Source organism: Amblyomma mixtum, chromosome 9 (assembly GCF_055824585.1).
Source record: "Amblyomma mixtum isolate Tamu chromosome 9, ASM5582458v1, whole genome shotgun sequence".
Taxonomy (NCBI): Eukaryota; Metazoa; Arthropoda; class Arachnida; order Ixodida; family Ixodidae; genus Amblyomma; species Amblyomma mixtum.
This window is the reverse complement of record NC_143020.1, coordinates 48,713,490-48,729,704: the sequence shown is the minus strand read 5'-3', so window position 1 is coordinate 48,729,704 and position 16,215 is coordinate 48,713,490. Positions and strand designations below refer to the sequence as shown.

Here is a 16,215-nt window from a genome sequence, read left to right as displayed (position 1 = left end):
CGACGCCAGTGTACAAATGAACTGCTTCTAGAATTCCGGCGGAAGCACCTTTTCGCTTGGCTGCCCGAGTTTCCTTAGTCTTCGGACCTGCTAAGAATCCCGTAAGGATTAAGAATTTTAAAGCTTTCAACTTGGCCCCCTATAATGTCGGCTCATATCGGACGCATGCTCCTGTGCCCAGGTAGTGCTACTCTTTGGGCCCTCTGTGGTGGCTCAGGGACTAGAGCGCTCGGCTACTGAGCCGGAGTAGCCGGACTCGGATTTCGGTGGAGGCGAAGCGCAAATGGCGAACCTCCCGATGTGCGATGTCAGCGCGCGTCAAAAAACCCCAGGTGGCCTAAATTAATCCGGAGTCTACGGCGTCCCTCTCTGCATGCACATGCATCGCTTTGGGACGTTAAATCCCGACCCATGTGTATCAGCATCGCGAACACAAAACAGGAAGAAGAAGATAGTACGGAGCGCTAATCCTCTCCTTCTTCCTGTTTTGTGTTCGCGCTGCTGATACACATGGATCGCAACGAACTAGCCCGGTAGATGGTGTTACTTAAATCCCGACAATTTAAAATTTCCTTTAGTTGCAATTGAACTCCATTCCGAGTCGTTTTCGCCACCTGGCACTGGCTTAGGTGGCGCCCATTTATCGATGAGGTCTGCTATTGTCGGATACAACTCAAGAACAGAGCGGCAAATGTCCATCAAAGGTGATTCCCCTCCCCCTCACCAGCCGCTGGCGTCGACAGATTCTCCCCTCTCCTTCTTGACGGATCCCCTTAGGATCGCTATAGCGTGAAATCGCATTGCGTGGCATGCGAATGGAGAATAACCACTGGTTAATCGGATTAACCGCGGCCTCATGAAAATCGGTCGACGCCATTGGCTGGAGGGCCAATTTTGAGGGGCATCTGCCGCTTCGTTCTTGATTATTTCTTTTAATTGCCAACACTAATTTTTGTATAGTTGGCGCATTGAAAGACCGGGTTGGAATTGAGCGAAAAAAGAATATGTATATTTGTCCTCAGCTGTATGTCCAGCATACTGCTTGCATCTGCTTACAAATCGCTTGGTGGGTCGTTGTGTGCCAGAAGCTGAGGCCGCCGGGTTGCGTCTGGATCGTGGGAAGGGCGTGCGGCTGCCCGCGGCCGAGCTCTTCAGAAGCAACGAAAAGCCTGGCTGGAGACTCGGACGATCTCACTTTAAGCATCGCTGTTGTGACCGATCACTGTTACATCCCTTTTAGCTCGCCAGTAGTAAACTTTCTAACTCATGAAAAAATTCGGCGGGTAAATCACAAATATTTCGTTGTTTTCTGAGGCGATAGGCGAGACGGATGGTTGCATCTCAACCACCCCCGCGTTCATGAATGCGTCCATATGCGAGGCCTAAAGATGGCCTCCATGACTACAAATTGCAGTTTGAGAGCGCCTACATCTTTGCCCATGTGTTCCTTGTGGGAAGTATTTCAGACCCACCTTGGCAACATACTTCCGCCGGCAGGTGCACGCTGGAGTTTTCTAGCACATACTGCGCGCGCCGAGGGCGATACTGTCCACCCTGGAGGAAATCCCTAACACTGTTCTCGCTCTAAAACGACACGGTGGGATCCCTTTTGCTGGGTTCCAGTTAATGACGCTTGCTTTTGGAAGTTAAACATCGCTGGAAATATGTAGAATTTAAATGATCTTGCTGTAGTCGTATAAAGCTTGAATACCCCGGCACCTCTTTGACCGAATGGTTTTCCCCTACTTCACGGCTGCGCCTCTGAGCATTTGTGCGTGGTCAAGTCCTGCTGCGTGCAGATCTCGGAATGGTGGCGCCTTGGAGTTTCGAGAAATTCGACCCTTTCTGAACCTCGACAGGAGTGATTACTTGCCCGCACCTATACTGTCAAACGGTTTCCCACCCTTTACGTTGGTCCCTCGAACATTTCTGTGCGTGGTCAAGTCCATCCATATGCAGGTCTTCCGAAGCTCGCCGTCATGGTGGCGCCTTGGATTTTCGGGAAACTCCTCCCGTAGCGAACCACAGCGAGTGATTGCTTTCCCCTGTACCTCTTTCCCTAGTGCGTTCCTGTGCGCGCTGTGTTCATTGGAAACCCTTTCGCTGCCGTCCTTGCGCGTCCTGCTCTGCCGATTCGCGCGAATCCCCGCCCTCCCTTGGCTCCCATTTTCGGGATCCTCGCGGCCGCCGTCGCCTCTAGGTTCGGGGGATTACGCGTCCGGGCCAGACTGATTGGGGAGAATTTCCCGAGGGAAAAGGGGAAGTGAGAGAGGCGCTGGAGAGTTGTCCTGGTAACGGCTGCCTGCTTTGTCCTCTCGCGATGCCGCGAACTGGGAAGGAAGTTCCTGACTTAGGGAATTGGGGAAGTGCCGCGAAGCGCTCCTTCTCAGATCGGCGCGCGTGCGAGGAAAAGTCAGCGAACGTAGGACGGAGACTTGTATTTGAGGAAGGTAATGCGAGATAGCAACGTGGCCGTTGAACGTCCGAACGGCATTCCATGATCGTGTGCATCTTTGATTGAAAACGTACGGCCCAGCGGCTGTTCTCGTAGACGTCTTAACGGGGCTCCTGTAGCGCTGTGGGCAGAAAGTGTTTCGAGACGCTAGGAGCGCTGGAAGTACTAGCCACACTGCACTGCCTGGAAGAATCAAGCTCGCGTGTTCTTGGTCACATGATACACGTACGCGTAAGTGCAGTGTATTGAAATAGGGATGCGTTCTGGACAACCGGCACGGAATCCTATACTTCAAGGTTCGAAAGGAAAGCCTTCTTTGATTTTTATGTACCTCGGTTGAAACTGTTGTGTTAGGCTAAGTGAGAGAGAGAGAGAGAGACTTTAATGAATAATGCAGAGGTCTGCCTGGTTATGGGCCTGGCATGCTACTCCTAGTACTACAGAGTACTATATGCAAGTTACGGTGCTTGTAAGCTGTGCACTTCGGAAGGACTCTTTGAAAGGACTTTGTGCAGGGTCTGGTGTATTCTGGTGTTCTGCTGGGCTATACGCACAGGTCTCGGAACTTGAGAACGTGTGATAGTTTCTACCGCATAGCTGGACGTCCCCGAGCATACCGATGTTCGAAACTCGGAACTAGCGGCACCGCCAACTCGTGAAGCTCCGGGGAGGGTGGTTGGGTCGGCCAGATTGCCGAGGCAGCCTCGGCTCCACGTCCTACGCGCCGCTGTTGCTCGTTTCAGCTTGCACTGGCGGAGTGGATCCCACGGGGGGCTGCCGCTCGTCGGAGTGGTCGCCGTCGAGCTCGTTTCCGCCGCGGCCCACCGCTTCGCGTCAACAAGCTTGGCGATAGCGTGCGAACTGTTCCCGAGGCTCCCTTCCCTTTCCGGTGGCTCTTTTCCCCGCCGATGTTCCTTCGATGGCTTCCGGTTGCAAATTGCGCCCGACTGTGCACGCAGAGTTGTTCGGCGGCGCTGGGTTGTCTTTATTATTCCACCTTTCCCTCAATGGGGATGGTACAGTGGGACACAATTCAAGGAAAAAGCGGTTTTTCCCCGGTCAAAGGACCCCCCTCCAGCCAATGGCGTCGGCTGATTCACATGAACCTGCCAGCGTGACAGTGAAGGGAGGGAGCTATCCCTTTCTATCTGCTGCTCTCTGCATTGTCAGGCTAGCGGGTTCGTGAGAATCGGCCGACGCCATTGGCTGGAAGGAGGTACATTGACGCGGTAAAGCCGCTTTTTTCTTGAGTTGTATCTAACTGTAGTATGGTGTTGTTTGCATGGTATATATGGGGGGTGCTGTAGTTGAGGGATCCGAATTAATTTCGACTGCACGCGGTCCTTTAACGCGCACTGAAAACGTGCAGGACACGTCGCCTTCCGTTTCGCTTCTGTCGAAACGCGGCCGCCGCGACCGGGATCGAACCCGCGTTCTGGGTCTCGGTAGTCGAACACCCGCCACTAAGCCACAGCCGTGGGGTCTATATATATATATATATATATATATATATATATATATATATATATATATATATATATATATATAGAGAGAGAGAGAGAGAGAGAGAGAGAGAGAGAGAGGAAAGAGTAAAATCGAAAAAGGCTGGTTTCTTCTATACAGGGCACGGTTGTGAGCATATCTTCTTTATAGTTCAGTACTTCCCCGCATACTTCGTTTTTCGGAGTTCTCCCTTTTAGGGAAAAACAACGCGTTTGGTATACGGAAGAACAGCTGTGTGCAGCACGTGTAATTGCACCGTTCTTTTATTACGGTTTCTACTCTTCTCTTTCTGTCGGGAATGCTCTGCGCAGCACATGGGCAAGCAACTGTTGTTTTCCCGAGTCATTTTTATCCAAAGTAGAGCTCCTACATTCAAAATGTGCTGCCGCCCTCGTTTGCTTCTCTGTTGAGGGTGTCTTTTGATACCACGATTGAAAGTGACCATGTACGAAGGAACCTAATGTCTCCTTCCACTTCAGCCACAATTGCTCCCCTCTATGCCCCATAAGAAGTGAAATTGGTCCACATGCGACATTCAGTGGCTTCGTATGTGTCCCATACGAACTTGTGTGTGTCCGTTATGAATTCATATGTGCCCCTTGTGAATTCATATGCGTCCCATATAAATTCATGTGTGCCCCTTATAAAACTATACGGGCTTTTTTCAATAGGGTACGTTAACTGAAAACTGATCCGTTTGTAAAGAGGAACACTGGCGGCACCAGCGGAGGCTTCTCTTCCTTGTTTCACTTCCCTTCTTCATCCCTTCGCTCATGACGTGGTTGAGGCGTCCACCGAGAAGTGAGAGTGGTTACTGCATCTTTAATTTGGAAAACTGACGTCGAGACGAGGGCTTCAGTTCATACTTGCCGGTCCCAATACACGTTTGTGTCGCATTCGCCAAGCCTGCGAAATGTTCAGAAACGTGCCTTATTTCGAATTCTTCCCTGCGCTGTATTTCAGACATATTTTTACGTTGCTAACTAAAGTTAGGAGCGTCGGCGCTAGGCGGGTCTGTTCATCCACAAAGCGTGTTGCCTGCAAAACGTCAAACCTTGAAACAAGGACTTGTTCTGAGTTAGCAGTCGCTTTGAAGCGGGTCTGAGAGCTCGGAGATATTGCTCGCGAAAAGGCGGTCTATTTTCGCTGTTTGCCTCGCGTGACCCACTCGGCGCTACAACTCAGCGTAACCATATCACCGTGTATATAGTTTCTTTCTTTACCTTCAGAGGGCGCACCTTGTTTCACGCGGCCTCGTTTCCCCACTCTTCAGATAAGCAGCGCCACCGCTCGCGCGTAAGTGCATGCGTTATTGCGAGGTTTGTCGCGGTAGCGCCCCGACGTTCTCGGGGGCTTGAGTGCGAAGTTGAGTTTTGCTCGCTGGGTTTTCGCAGTGGCAAAACGAGATGAGTTTGCCCCGGGATTTCCACCGGGGGGAAGAAAGGGGTTAAAAATAAAATGCGCTGGAGCGTCTTCGGCGCGAAAGTGCTTTCCGGGGTGTCGTCGTCTAGCGCTCGTGCAGTCTCCCGTAAAACGCTTTGACCCTTTCTTTACCCTTTTTCGCTCGTTTCGCATTCGGGTGTTTTTTTTTTCTTTCTTTTGTTTTGCTGGAGAGCTGTATGCGTCGTTAGTGAACGGCGCGTTTCTCGTGTTCCGTTCCCCTTTATTATTTTCATTTTTTTCCACATCTTCCTGAAAACGCAACTGCTCTTGTGTGCATGACTGAACCTTGTCTTCCGCGGGCGCTTTGTTATAAATTCTTGTTTTCTCCTTGCTTCGATCTTTATGTATACATTTTACAATTTTTGCTGCGTGTTGGTTTCGTAAACATCTGGCTCATGTGTTATTTTCCCTTTTTTTGATACGAGCCCTTGAAATTATCTAAGACGCTTGTTTCATTTGTAAGGATGGCCTTCGCGAGAAACGTTACCTCGTTCACCCACTCTCTGCCTCCTTCTCTCACTCGCTCCTTTTGAATGCGGCAGCCTGCATGGAATGGAAGCCTTCCACAACGGTGCCCCTTTCCCTCATCCTTCTTTCGCTCCCTGCTTCATCCTTTCCCTCACGGCGCGATTGAGGTGTTCACCAAGACTCAGTAGTTGGACAGCGCACCTGTTTCTTCTTTTTGTTCGGATAACCAGTTTTCCGTATGGATGGTTTCCTATTTTGGTACGCCAGTCACCGCCCACGTATTTAACCTTCCAGTTGCACTAGAAGGTTATTGGTCAGCTGAAATCTTTGTACTTGTCTTCCGATGAAAGGTCATGTTCCGTGACAGCCAATAAAGGCTCGGTATACCTTCACTATAGTCGGATACGACTCAAGCACGAAGCGGCAAATTCTCAACAAATGGGGCCCACCAGCCTGTGGCGTCGACTTCTCCCCGTAGCCGATGCCCTTGGACCTACTTTAGTCGGATACAACTCGAAAGAGAAGCGGGTTTAGCCCAGCAAGGAACCCCTTCCAGCCAATGGCGTCGGCCGATTCTCATGAGTCTGCTCTAGCGTGCCAATGCACGGAGGAGTGTTTATTGTTTATTGTAATACCCACAGTGCCACAAGTGGCATTACAGTGGGGGGAATAACACATCATACAAACGAAAAAAAAAAGGTAACAAAGTGCAGCACATACAATGCAACCATGATGCAACAATAATACAGCCTAAAAACAGCATTCACAGAGATGAAGAGAATAAATGACCGGACGTAATTAATACCACCTCTTCAGAGAGCCGGTTCCAATCTCTTACAGACCTAGGGAAAAACGCATATTTGTACATCTCTGATTTACAGTTAATTGCCTTAACTTTTAATCGATGGTCACGACGTAGCGAAATATAGTCTGGTGAATGGATGTACAGGTCACGGTTTATGCCAGTATTGGAATAGTAAATACTATGAAAAAAATTTAACCTTAAACAATATCTACGTTTTTCAAGCGTCTTTCTTCCATCCCAGCGAGTTCTTTGCACGTGAAACGCTAAAGCTCCTGGTATAGATGTTAAAGACATATCGGATACCCAAGTTTTGTACCCTCTCAAGTTTATCTATATCCGTTTTATGCCAAGGGTCCCATACTGCGCAGGCATATTCGAGAACCGAGCGAACGTTTGTCATGAAAAGTAACTCTTTTGTTTCTAAAGGGAATTGCTTGGTGTTACGGTACCCCGACATAGGAAAGGGGATATCCCTTTTATACCCCTTTCATCTACCACTCCCTGCGTTGTCACGCTAGCAAGCTCATGGCAATCGGCCGACGCCACTGGCTGGAAGTGGGTCCTTTGAAGGGGAAAAGCCGCTTCAGTCTTGAGTTGTATCCGACTGTGGCGTGGAATCGCAGAGGATATGGCAGATGAATGGGGAGTAACCACGTCTTAATCCGATTATACCGTGGCGTCTTTAACATCGGTCGACGCTATTGACTGGAGGGCCTCCTATGAGGAGAATCTGCCGCTGTGTTCTTGAGTTGTATCCGACTGTAGTGCGGATGCTTGTTGGAATATTTCTTGTTGCATTAAGGCTTCGACGGAGGGTAACCCAAGGCTCACGTTGTTGCCGTTGCGCCCTCGAGTTCTTCGCTCAGCAGATAACTTACATAGGGCCAGGGGAGTTAATAACCGCTTGTCCGCCTCCAGCGTTCCTGGTCACCGCGATTGAAGCTTCGGCCCAGGACCTCACTTGACGCGGGAACGACGACGGGTACGTCGGGGCGCCCTAATCTCGCCGTTTACGGCCAAATTGGCCGTAAACAGCTTCTGCGCGTTGGGCGGTGTCGCAAATTCGCGTTACGCTCGCTCCACCGACCGCGGGCTCGCGGGCAGCATTGGGGCCCGGGGCTCAATTCCTTGCCTTTCAGATAGCGGCCATATAACGTCCCGAGCCAACTCGGGCGGAAATCGTCTATAGCCCGAATAACGAGCCGGGGCTATATAGGAGCGCACTGTGCGTTCGGTCCTGAGGGAGGTAGGGGAGGTCCGTACTGAGGGGTGGCCATCAAACTTGGCAGTTTTATTGTTTTTTTTTGTTTTTTGTGAGACAGAAAAAAAAAACTACATCTGCGGCCTTGAGTGCGAGGGTCGGGGGTGAGTCTTCTTTGGCCCTTGTTTATCTAGATTTTCGTCACGCGTGGGGTTTTGCTCTGCTCCCTGGTTATTGAGGAATTGGGGAGCTCTTTAGGGATAAGCGGCTTGTCAGTAAAGAGCGACGAAAATTTAGTGTGTTCATTGTCAAGCGCATGACTCCAACAGGGTTGCTTCAGCCGCTTCTTGAGCTGGTCGATGGTTAGACGACGGTCGATGCCTCAGCCAACTTGGACCTTTTTTGTTTTCTCATAAAGTGCGGCCTTAGGCTGCAGCTACATAGCAAAATAGTGGTCAGTTGCGCAAACGAATCTTTTTGAGCGGTTAGCTTATCGGGATCGTTTTGGAAGGCCCGTGGTTTTTAGCAGAAAAGGGAGCGAGACGCTGGGCAAACTATACACGCGGTCTTCTCGTAATCTTCTTCCGAGTTGAGGCTCTCTCTAGCTGGTTGGGGAGGGCTCGGGAAGCTTAACTGCGTCCTAAAGAAGCGATACGCTGAGCAAACTCTGCGCGCGGACTTCTCGTAATCTTCTTCCGAGTTGAGACTCTCTCTAGCTTGTTGGGAAGGGCTCGGGAAGCTTGTTTAACTGCGCCCTAAAGGAAATCAAGAAACACTTTCGCGTGATTGCTCTGCCCGGTTTTGCTGTCTTGCCTCAAAGTAATCCCTCCGTAGTTTTGGTTCAGGTGCTATTGACATCGCAGACCCCACTTATGAACTGCCCCTTCTGCTCAGCTTCTGCTACAGACGCGACGTTAGTTCACTCTATGCTAACTTGCCCCGGACTTCGGACGGCACGCAAGCGGCACATTCCGCCGGTAACTCGCGCGCAAAGATAACTACGCATCTCCTGGCACTAACCTTTCAAACGTAACGTTCGCCCGTGTGTTCCTTCGCGTGCGTGCGGCCGCCGCTGCATGTCCTTGCGTCCAACCCCATAGTTTCGATTTACGTGTATCGACCGCCTTCCCCTTTTTGTAACGCCGCCCTGTCCTGCCTCTCTCACGCGAAACTGGGGAGTCCGATCTCTCTTTCTCTCTCTCCCCCTGCCGTTTTTCTTTTGCTCTTCCCTTGGTTCCTTTTTTTTTTCTCACTTTGGTAGTTCGAACGGGCCGTCGCGCCCTTTGTTCCATACTTCCGTCGCATTTACCTCGTCCCCGCGGCGGGTCTTCATGGGCGATTCACCAATATATCGGACTCAGCCATGGTATCAAGCGCATGGAAAATATCGGCCCTATATCGGAGATGTATTGGCAAATGACAGTCCTATAAAGAACCACAGTAAAACCATTCTTTTCCAATATTGGGCCCATTATCTGTGCTGTTTGGGTGGTACCAGCTTTTCCGGTGAATTGCTTTCGTTTAGCCGTCTGCCTGTACGCTTGATCGCGCTTGTATCGCGTTGGTGCGTTGATTATGCGCTGCCGCCTGCATGTCCGCCCTCTCCTATGCAGTCTTCACCTGTCAGTGGCACCGCTGTTACGAAATGAGGGAAACTGGCCGAGTTGTAACGTCTATACTAACGAAACCGACGAAGTAGCGTAAGAAAACAGAATCCACCGGTGTCCTCCTCTCTTCTAATTCGCTTGGCGCTTCTTCTGTGGTGTCGCAGCTGTGTTTTAACGTGCGGAATATTTCCTCACCGACAGACTGCGGTGAAGATCAAGGCTTCTTACGGGAGCGAATGAACGCAGCGTGTTTTGATTTGAAAATGCTTTTTCCCCCCCTCAAAGTAGCTATTTTTTAAATCTATAGTGCTTCTCCAAGTGCAGTGCGTAAATAAAGCATGGTTCTCGTGTTCGCACTACGTTTTCCGATTCGCATTGATCGCAGCCGTACATTTGACAGCAATACACGGGCCCGCAGTGAAACGCTCCAGAGGCCGTAGTTTCGTTTTTGAGGTTGCGCTTAGCCAACGCCACCTGAATTTCTCCACCGCTGAGCCTACACTACCACCTATAGTGTGACATATTGTGCACCCTCGTTGAATACGCCGCCTCCCTGACTCTTCTTCTCTTTCCCCCCTCTGTTGCCACTGTGCAGGGCTGCAACAACCCGATGGTGGTCAAGTTCGCCGACACCCAGAAGGAGAAGGAGCAGAAGCGCCAGCAGCAGGTCATGACCAACCTGTGGACCATGGCCAACTTCGTCAACCTCGGCACCGTCACGCCGCAGTACCTCGCCGTGAGTCTCTCTCTCCTGTCCACCCGCTCTCGGGAATGCGCTCATGAATTTTTAGAGATCAGCACGGTGCCCCCAATGTAAAGTAGGGAATGAATATTGTCTTCGTGGCCCGCCGCGGTGGCTCGGTGGTTACGGCGCTCGGCTGCTGACCCGGAAGACGCGGGTTCGATCCCGGCCGCGGAGGCTGAATTTCGATGAAGGCGAGATTCTAGAGGCCCGTGTACTGTGCGATGTCAGTGCAGGTTAAAGAACCCCAGGTGGTCGAAATTTCCGGAGCCCTCCACTACGGCGTCCCTCATAGCCTGAGTCGCTTTGGGACGTTAAACCTCGATAAACCAAACCAAACCAAAGATTATCTTCGTAGTGTATTATAGGAAGATCCGGATGAATGACCCATATGGTTAGACTTTGCCGGTCTTGCGTGGCAGTGCAGCTTGAAGTGCACTCTAAACACTAATACGCCTTTCATAAAAGGGTGTGCACTAGAGGACAGCTTACTCCCTGTTTAGTCCTTTCTGTTTAGAGTGTATACTCCGTGGGAGCCGGCGGGCCCTCGTACAGGGTCTCTCATTAGGCCGCTTGTATGTGGCCCTAACATTAGACTTCTCCCCGTAGTGGTTAGCAGCCGCGGCGGTTTAGTGGTTACGGCGTTCGGCTGCTGACCCGAAATGCGCTGATTCGATCCCGGCCGCGGCTGTCGCATTTCGATGGAGGCTATAATAGATAGGCCCTTGTGCTGGGGATGTCAGCGGAGGTTAAAGAACCCCAGGTGGTCGAAATTATCCGGAGCCCTCTACTACGGCGTCCCTCATAGGCTTAGTCGCTTTGGGACGTTAAACATTCCATAAAACCAAACCAAGGCATAGTAACTGTTCGTGAGAGGGCCGTTAGACTGGTCCCGCGGAGAGGCTTCAGGCCCTCGTGCGAGGTTTCTAATTAGGCCGCTTGTATGTGGCCCTAAGAATACGCTTTGGCTGCTCATAGGGATTATTGGTGGGAAGGACGCTCGTTCCTTGGGGATACCTTGGGGCTCGTTCCTTCGTTCCTTGGGGATACTGCGTGACCGTGTTCGGAGTTTCTAAATAGGCCGCTTGTACTACGCGACTTTTTAACGTTGTGACTGAAAGAGTGACTGAGCAGCGCGTCGTATAGTTCTCATAGTTGGTGCCGCGTGAGTGCCTTGAAGATCGGCTTATTGCGGTCGCATTCTGCCAGTTCCGACTTGCACGATGTAAATATGAACAGGCGTCCGGTCCGTTGCAACGCTGCGACTCGATGCGACGAGTTCACACCTCCGCGTCCTCTCCATAAAGGAAGGCAAGCCGTGTCGTGTGCCTCCGGGCCACTGTCTTCGACCGCGGAGGAACTGTTCGCTTAGCTAGCCCGGGGCCAATCCCTCCCTCGTTCTTATTTTTTTCATTTCTTCCGCTCTTTTTTTTTTCTTCACTCGCGCGCGTCCTCCCTCTTTTTCCGTTGCCTTCGCTCGTCCTTTGGCTGCTTTTCTTCGCTCGATGAACTCTTATCGCGTCATCGGGTACTTCGACTTTCTTACTTTTTTTTTTTTTACTGCGTAGCGCTGTTTTTTTTCCCGTTACCAATCCGGCCGTATTCCCTCCCACTAACTGTGCTACTTTACTACTCAGCCGCGGAAAACAGTCGCACGCAGACTTAAGCCGAACACGCAGTGTGCGCTCCCAATCTTATTCAATGGACACGAGAGAAAAAAAAAAGAAAAACTTGACCTTGACTACTTCTCTGAGCTGGAGCTCATAGCTGACGCTTGCAAAGCGCCATCGGAAAATACGCTCAATTGCCGTATTCTGTAGAACAGCGCGAGGAACCGTGCGTGATGAGAACTCTTGGGCCACTGTTCGCGTGTTTTTTTTTTTTTTTTTTTACATAGCAAAGGCGCATGTGCAAGACGTGTACCGTATGCCCGCTGCGCACGCGCTGTTGCGAGTGTGCGACATTGGCGCCGCATTCCGGGAATTCCTCTTTTTAGGGAAATTTTACGAGCAAAATTTGGCGAAAAGGGAATGTGTTTCTTTCAGGGAATTTTAAGAACCGTAATTTTTCCATTCTTTTTTCCAAACCACTGCTGGTAATAAATGCCGCTAATAGGCACTTTTCGGCTCTAATTAAGGGAATTTTCGATTACTGCATGAAGAGGGGACTGTGGGCTTTGGTCCAGCTGCCATTCCTTCTGTCAGCTTTTACCTACAGCCTCCCCCCCCCCCCCCCCCCCCCGGAAATAAAGAGCTGCAGGGTACGCACTTACTGCTGAGCGTGCGCAGTAAACGTCCGGTAACCCAGTTGTTCGTAAATGCTGATTTGTCTCTCCTATGCTAAAACGCGATTGTCTTTCTTGCTGAGTTCGCGAAGCTTCTTGCTTTCCGGAATTGATGCTCTAGCCATACCTTCTCGTCATCGGGTTGAATCGACGTGCCTTGATTCTGGTGCGCGTTGTTTAAAAGTTTCCTTCGACCGAGCTTTGAGCGTGGTCGAGTGCAGGAAGGTGACACCACTGTTGCACACTCCCCCACCACACCCCTTCTCGCTTACGCCAAGCATACGCTTACGCTTTAGCATACCGCGTACCGTATTACCGTTGCCGTCACCGGAGTACCTGGAGGCCGCCCACCGCCAGTGCGCACGCGCTGATTGGTCCAGATGCGCCGAGCGTCCGCGCAGCTGCCGGGTACGTGGCGCCGTCAAGGCGATCTGCGCATGCGCACTGATGGCGCGCGCGCTCCTGGTACTCCGGTAACGGTAACGCGGTGCACGGAACGCTAAAGGTGTCTAATATTTGCTTTTCGTTTCCCCGTTTGTCGAAGCGTAAACTGGCAGGCAATTCTCGAAGCGCTGCATAAATGCCTCTTAGCTATCGTTGAGTATGCAAGCCATGAAATCGAACTAAAGCAAAAAGAAGAAAATGAAGTTCGATGCAGCCGAGCAGAAGCCAAATGATTCCGCCCAGAATGTCGTGCAGTTTAACGTGCCCGGGGTGCCTAGCTGTACCGACTCGTATAGCCGGTACACCTCAGTGACAGCTGCTCCGCTACTCAACTGGCAGCGGCGTCAGTTCACTTTAACGACTAGGCAGCTAGCTAAAGTCTCTTGATGCGTGTAGCTTTAGGGACAATGAGGGAAAGAGGAAAAACTACTGTAAATCTAGCCTCGTCGCTTTTGTTCTCTTTATCCGTGCTGCTTTGCTGCCGGGGGAAGCTTATTGCCACGTTCGTAAACGACATTTGCAAAATGACTTTTATCTTCTTCTTGCTGTTTTGTACGCCGTATTGCTGTTTAGCTTGCGGCCCATCACTTTCTCTCGGCCTGCCGGTGTAATTTTTCCTCCTCCTTTAACCAAGCTCGGCCTGTCTTGTCAAGTGTGCCTGCGGGCGACGGCCTTATATACCCAGCAGCCAGCTATAGGGGCGGCAGACGCTGAAGGCTTCGTTCGCACCTGCCTACTCCTTGATTGCCGTCACGTCTTCCACCCCCCCCCTCCCCCACCTCCTCTCCCTTTCTCATTTGCCAATTTCTCCGAGTCTTCTCGCGCCATTTGCGCACCGCGCGACGTGTTTTGTTGCTTTTCCTCCCGCGTCGCAGCGCCGGCAGCAGCTTTGTTTTCTGCAGTGGACGGTTTGTTTTCTTCACTTCTTTTTGTTTTCCGTCTCCACCTTTGAGGGGAGTCGGGGGAAAAGTCGTCGGCTCGTTAGGGATGGCGCGCTAAATTTCGTCGGTGAGTACGCCCCCCTCCCTTTGCAAGAGCGAGCGGCGAGAGCGCCGGGCTGCGGCAATTGGCCGCACTCTGTGAAAACGAGTTTGGGGACGCCTCCGGCAGATGTCCCCCCCCCCCCCCGCCGTGCTACAGCGACTGCCGCGCCTCTGCCGCCCCGCTCCCGATGCTAAATTGCGCTGTAATGAGTTCCCTGAAAGGAGCCGAGGAAGAAAAATGGGTAAAATGGAAAAGGGAAAGCAGCACTGCCTGCCTCCCTGGTCGGTCTCTTCCTGGATGCGCCAGCCACTGCGGAAACTGACACACGGCAAAGTTGGAAATAAAAGCGGGAAGGCTCGCGAAAAGAAAAAGGGACAGATAGACCCTGTCGGTGATGAAGACATTGTAGAAGAAATTTCGTTCAAGTGAAGGGTGGGGCCATGAAAGTGCTGTTCGTGACGGGTTCCATTTTCCCTTTTACCCGATCGCTTTCGGGAGTTGGGCTGCCTACCGCCGGCTATATATGCAAGAGCTTTAGTTTTGGCACGTGATTCGGCGCGTTTTTTTTTGTGAGCGCGTGCCTTTGCTTCTGCGTTTTTTCTTTTACATTGAATAAGTGAGTCTCCGTTCAAGGATATCTTTTTCCTTTTCTCTTAGCATTTGGGGGCTGCGCAACGCAGAAAGTGTTAAGGTGACGGGAGGGAACGACTGTGTGGTTTTTGGGAAATGGCAGCCGAGAATGGAATGTGCATTGGGGACATATGTATGTAAAGCGAGTTCCAGAGGACTCCTGATGATGATGAGGCAGAGAAAGCAAGGTGACGCGTGCGCTCGTTCGCTCCATGGCGTCCCTGCTGGAAAACGTCCCCCTCGTGCTGCCATAAAGCGTACGAAACGTCCCCCTCATTTTGAAATCCTTTAAAATTCCCGCCGAGACGCAGCTTCCTCTGCTCCCTCCTTTTCCCCGCATTCCCTAAACTGCTCTCTTGATGGACGTCGGAGAGCCCGGCTTTCCCTTCGTCATTCCCTTTTCTTCCCTATTTTCTTCCCTCAAGCTGCTCTGTCTTCAGTGTTCTTGCCTTGATTCCACGCTGTTCTCACACTCTCTCGCCGAGCCCAAATCACTTCAGGACAGCCGGTGCCACAACGGCGTGTTCCCTAACGCGCGCCGCCATCTTCATTCGACTTCTTCCCCTTTTTCCCTCTCCCCGACGCATGATGGCGCGCGCATGCCGCTCGGGCCAAATGGGGCGCGCGAACGTGGGAAAAATTCTCGCGCCTTCATTGGCGGCCGCCGAGCGCGCGGGCTTTGCTCCCTAATGGGGAAGCGAGCCTTTCTTGGTCCCCCTTTCCCGCAGCTGCATTGCTTTTCGCGCGCGCGCATTGGGAAAATCGCATTCCAACGTGACTTGCGCGCGCGTGCCGGCCGTCGTATTCTCATTGCACGATCGTTTACGTGTGTCGGTTCTACTCCCTTTGTTTCGGAATCTGCCCCCCCCCCCCGTCTTTTTTTTTTACATGAGCTTTTATTCACGCCCGAGCTCGAACGGCTTTGTTTCCCCCGTACCCTTTCTTGACGTGCGCCGCGACGTTGTATGCGTACGTTAGCCTGTCTCTCCTTAGGTTACGCGATACGTACAGTGCGTTTGCTCCGTCATTACCCGCGCATGTAAAGTGACCTTGATTTCCAGGATACTTTTTTCAGCTTGGTATTATACATGTTCCCAGCAACCTCTCCTACCTTCGCATAGATTTGAGCCTAATGAGGATAACTGCGATCCTTGGCTAGACGAAACTTGGTGCCCTTTGTTTCACTGGCGACCACTTCGAGGGTTTGCGGTAGCTTTATTTACTGATTTAAGGGGAAACCGTGGCAAAGGTGCTGTTTGCTTCTCCTTACATACGTCCAGAACTGTCATAATGTACGCTTACCAGTCTCATTTCTTCATCTTTCTCTGTGCTTTGGTTGTTTCTGAACTCTGGCGTGATAGCATCCTGTTGTTTCCCCAGAGTACGAGTAAACGTTTTAACGCGGGGGTTTTGTAATGTTGTTCTTGCTGTCCAGCTAACGCCGGCTAGTCGCTTCGGTTCCATTTAATATGTGCTTACCTGACACCCAGTGACAGACCGCGTTTATGCGAGGTCCGCGGTTACTGACTGCTTCAACGTTGTTTCGGCGAGGCTCTTAGCACGTAACAACCCGCGTCGACGTGCGGTACTTTGCGGAAGCTCGACTGGAAACTGGTTGTCTCTGCCGTTGAGCGTACCACGCTTAGAAG

General features: G+C 51.4%; 1 protein-coding gene across 19 annotated transcripts in view; it reads left to right on the top strand.

The window, feature by feature from the left end:
- Positions 1-16,215, top strand: part of LOC149328933 (CUGBP Elav-like family member 2) — a 572,935-nt gene that overhangs the window by 494,509 nt on the left and 62,211 nt on the right. For all 19 annotated transcript variants that reach the window (XM_089559969.1, XM_089559968.1, XM_089559966.1 and 16 more), the window contains one exon: positions 10,078-10,218. In XM_089559969.1, the coding sequence (XP_089416095.1) occupies positions 10,078-10,218 (141 nt within the window). The remainder of the gene's footprint in view (positions 1-10,077; positions 10,219-16,215) is intronic.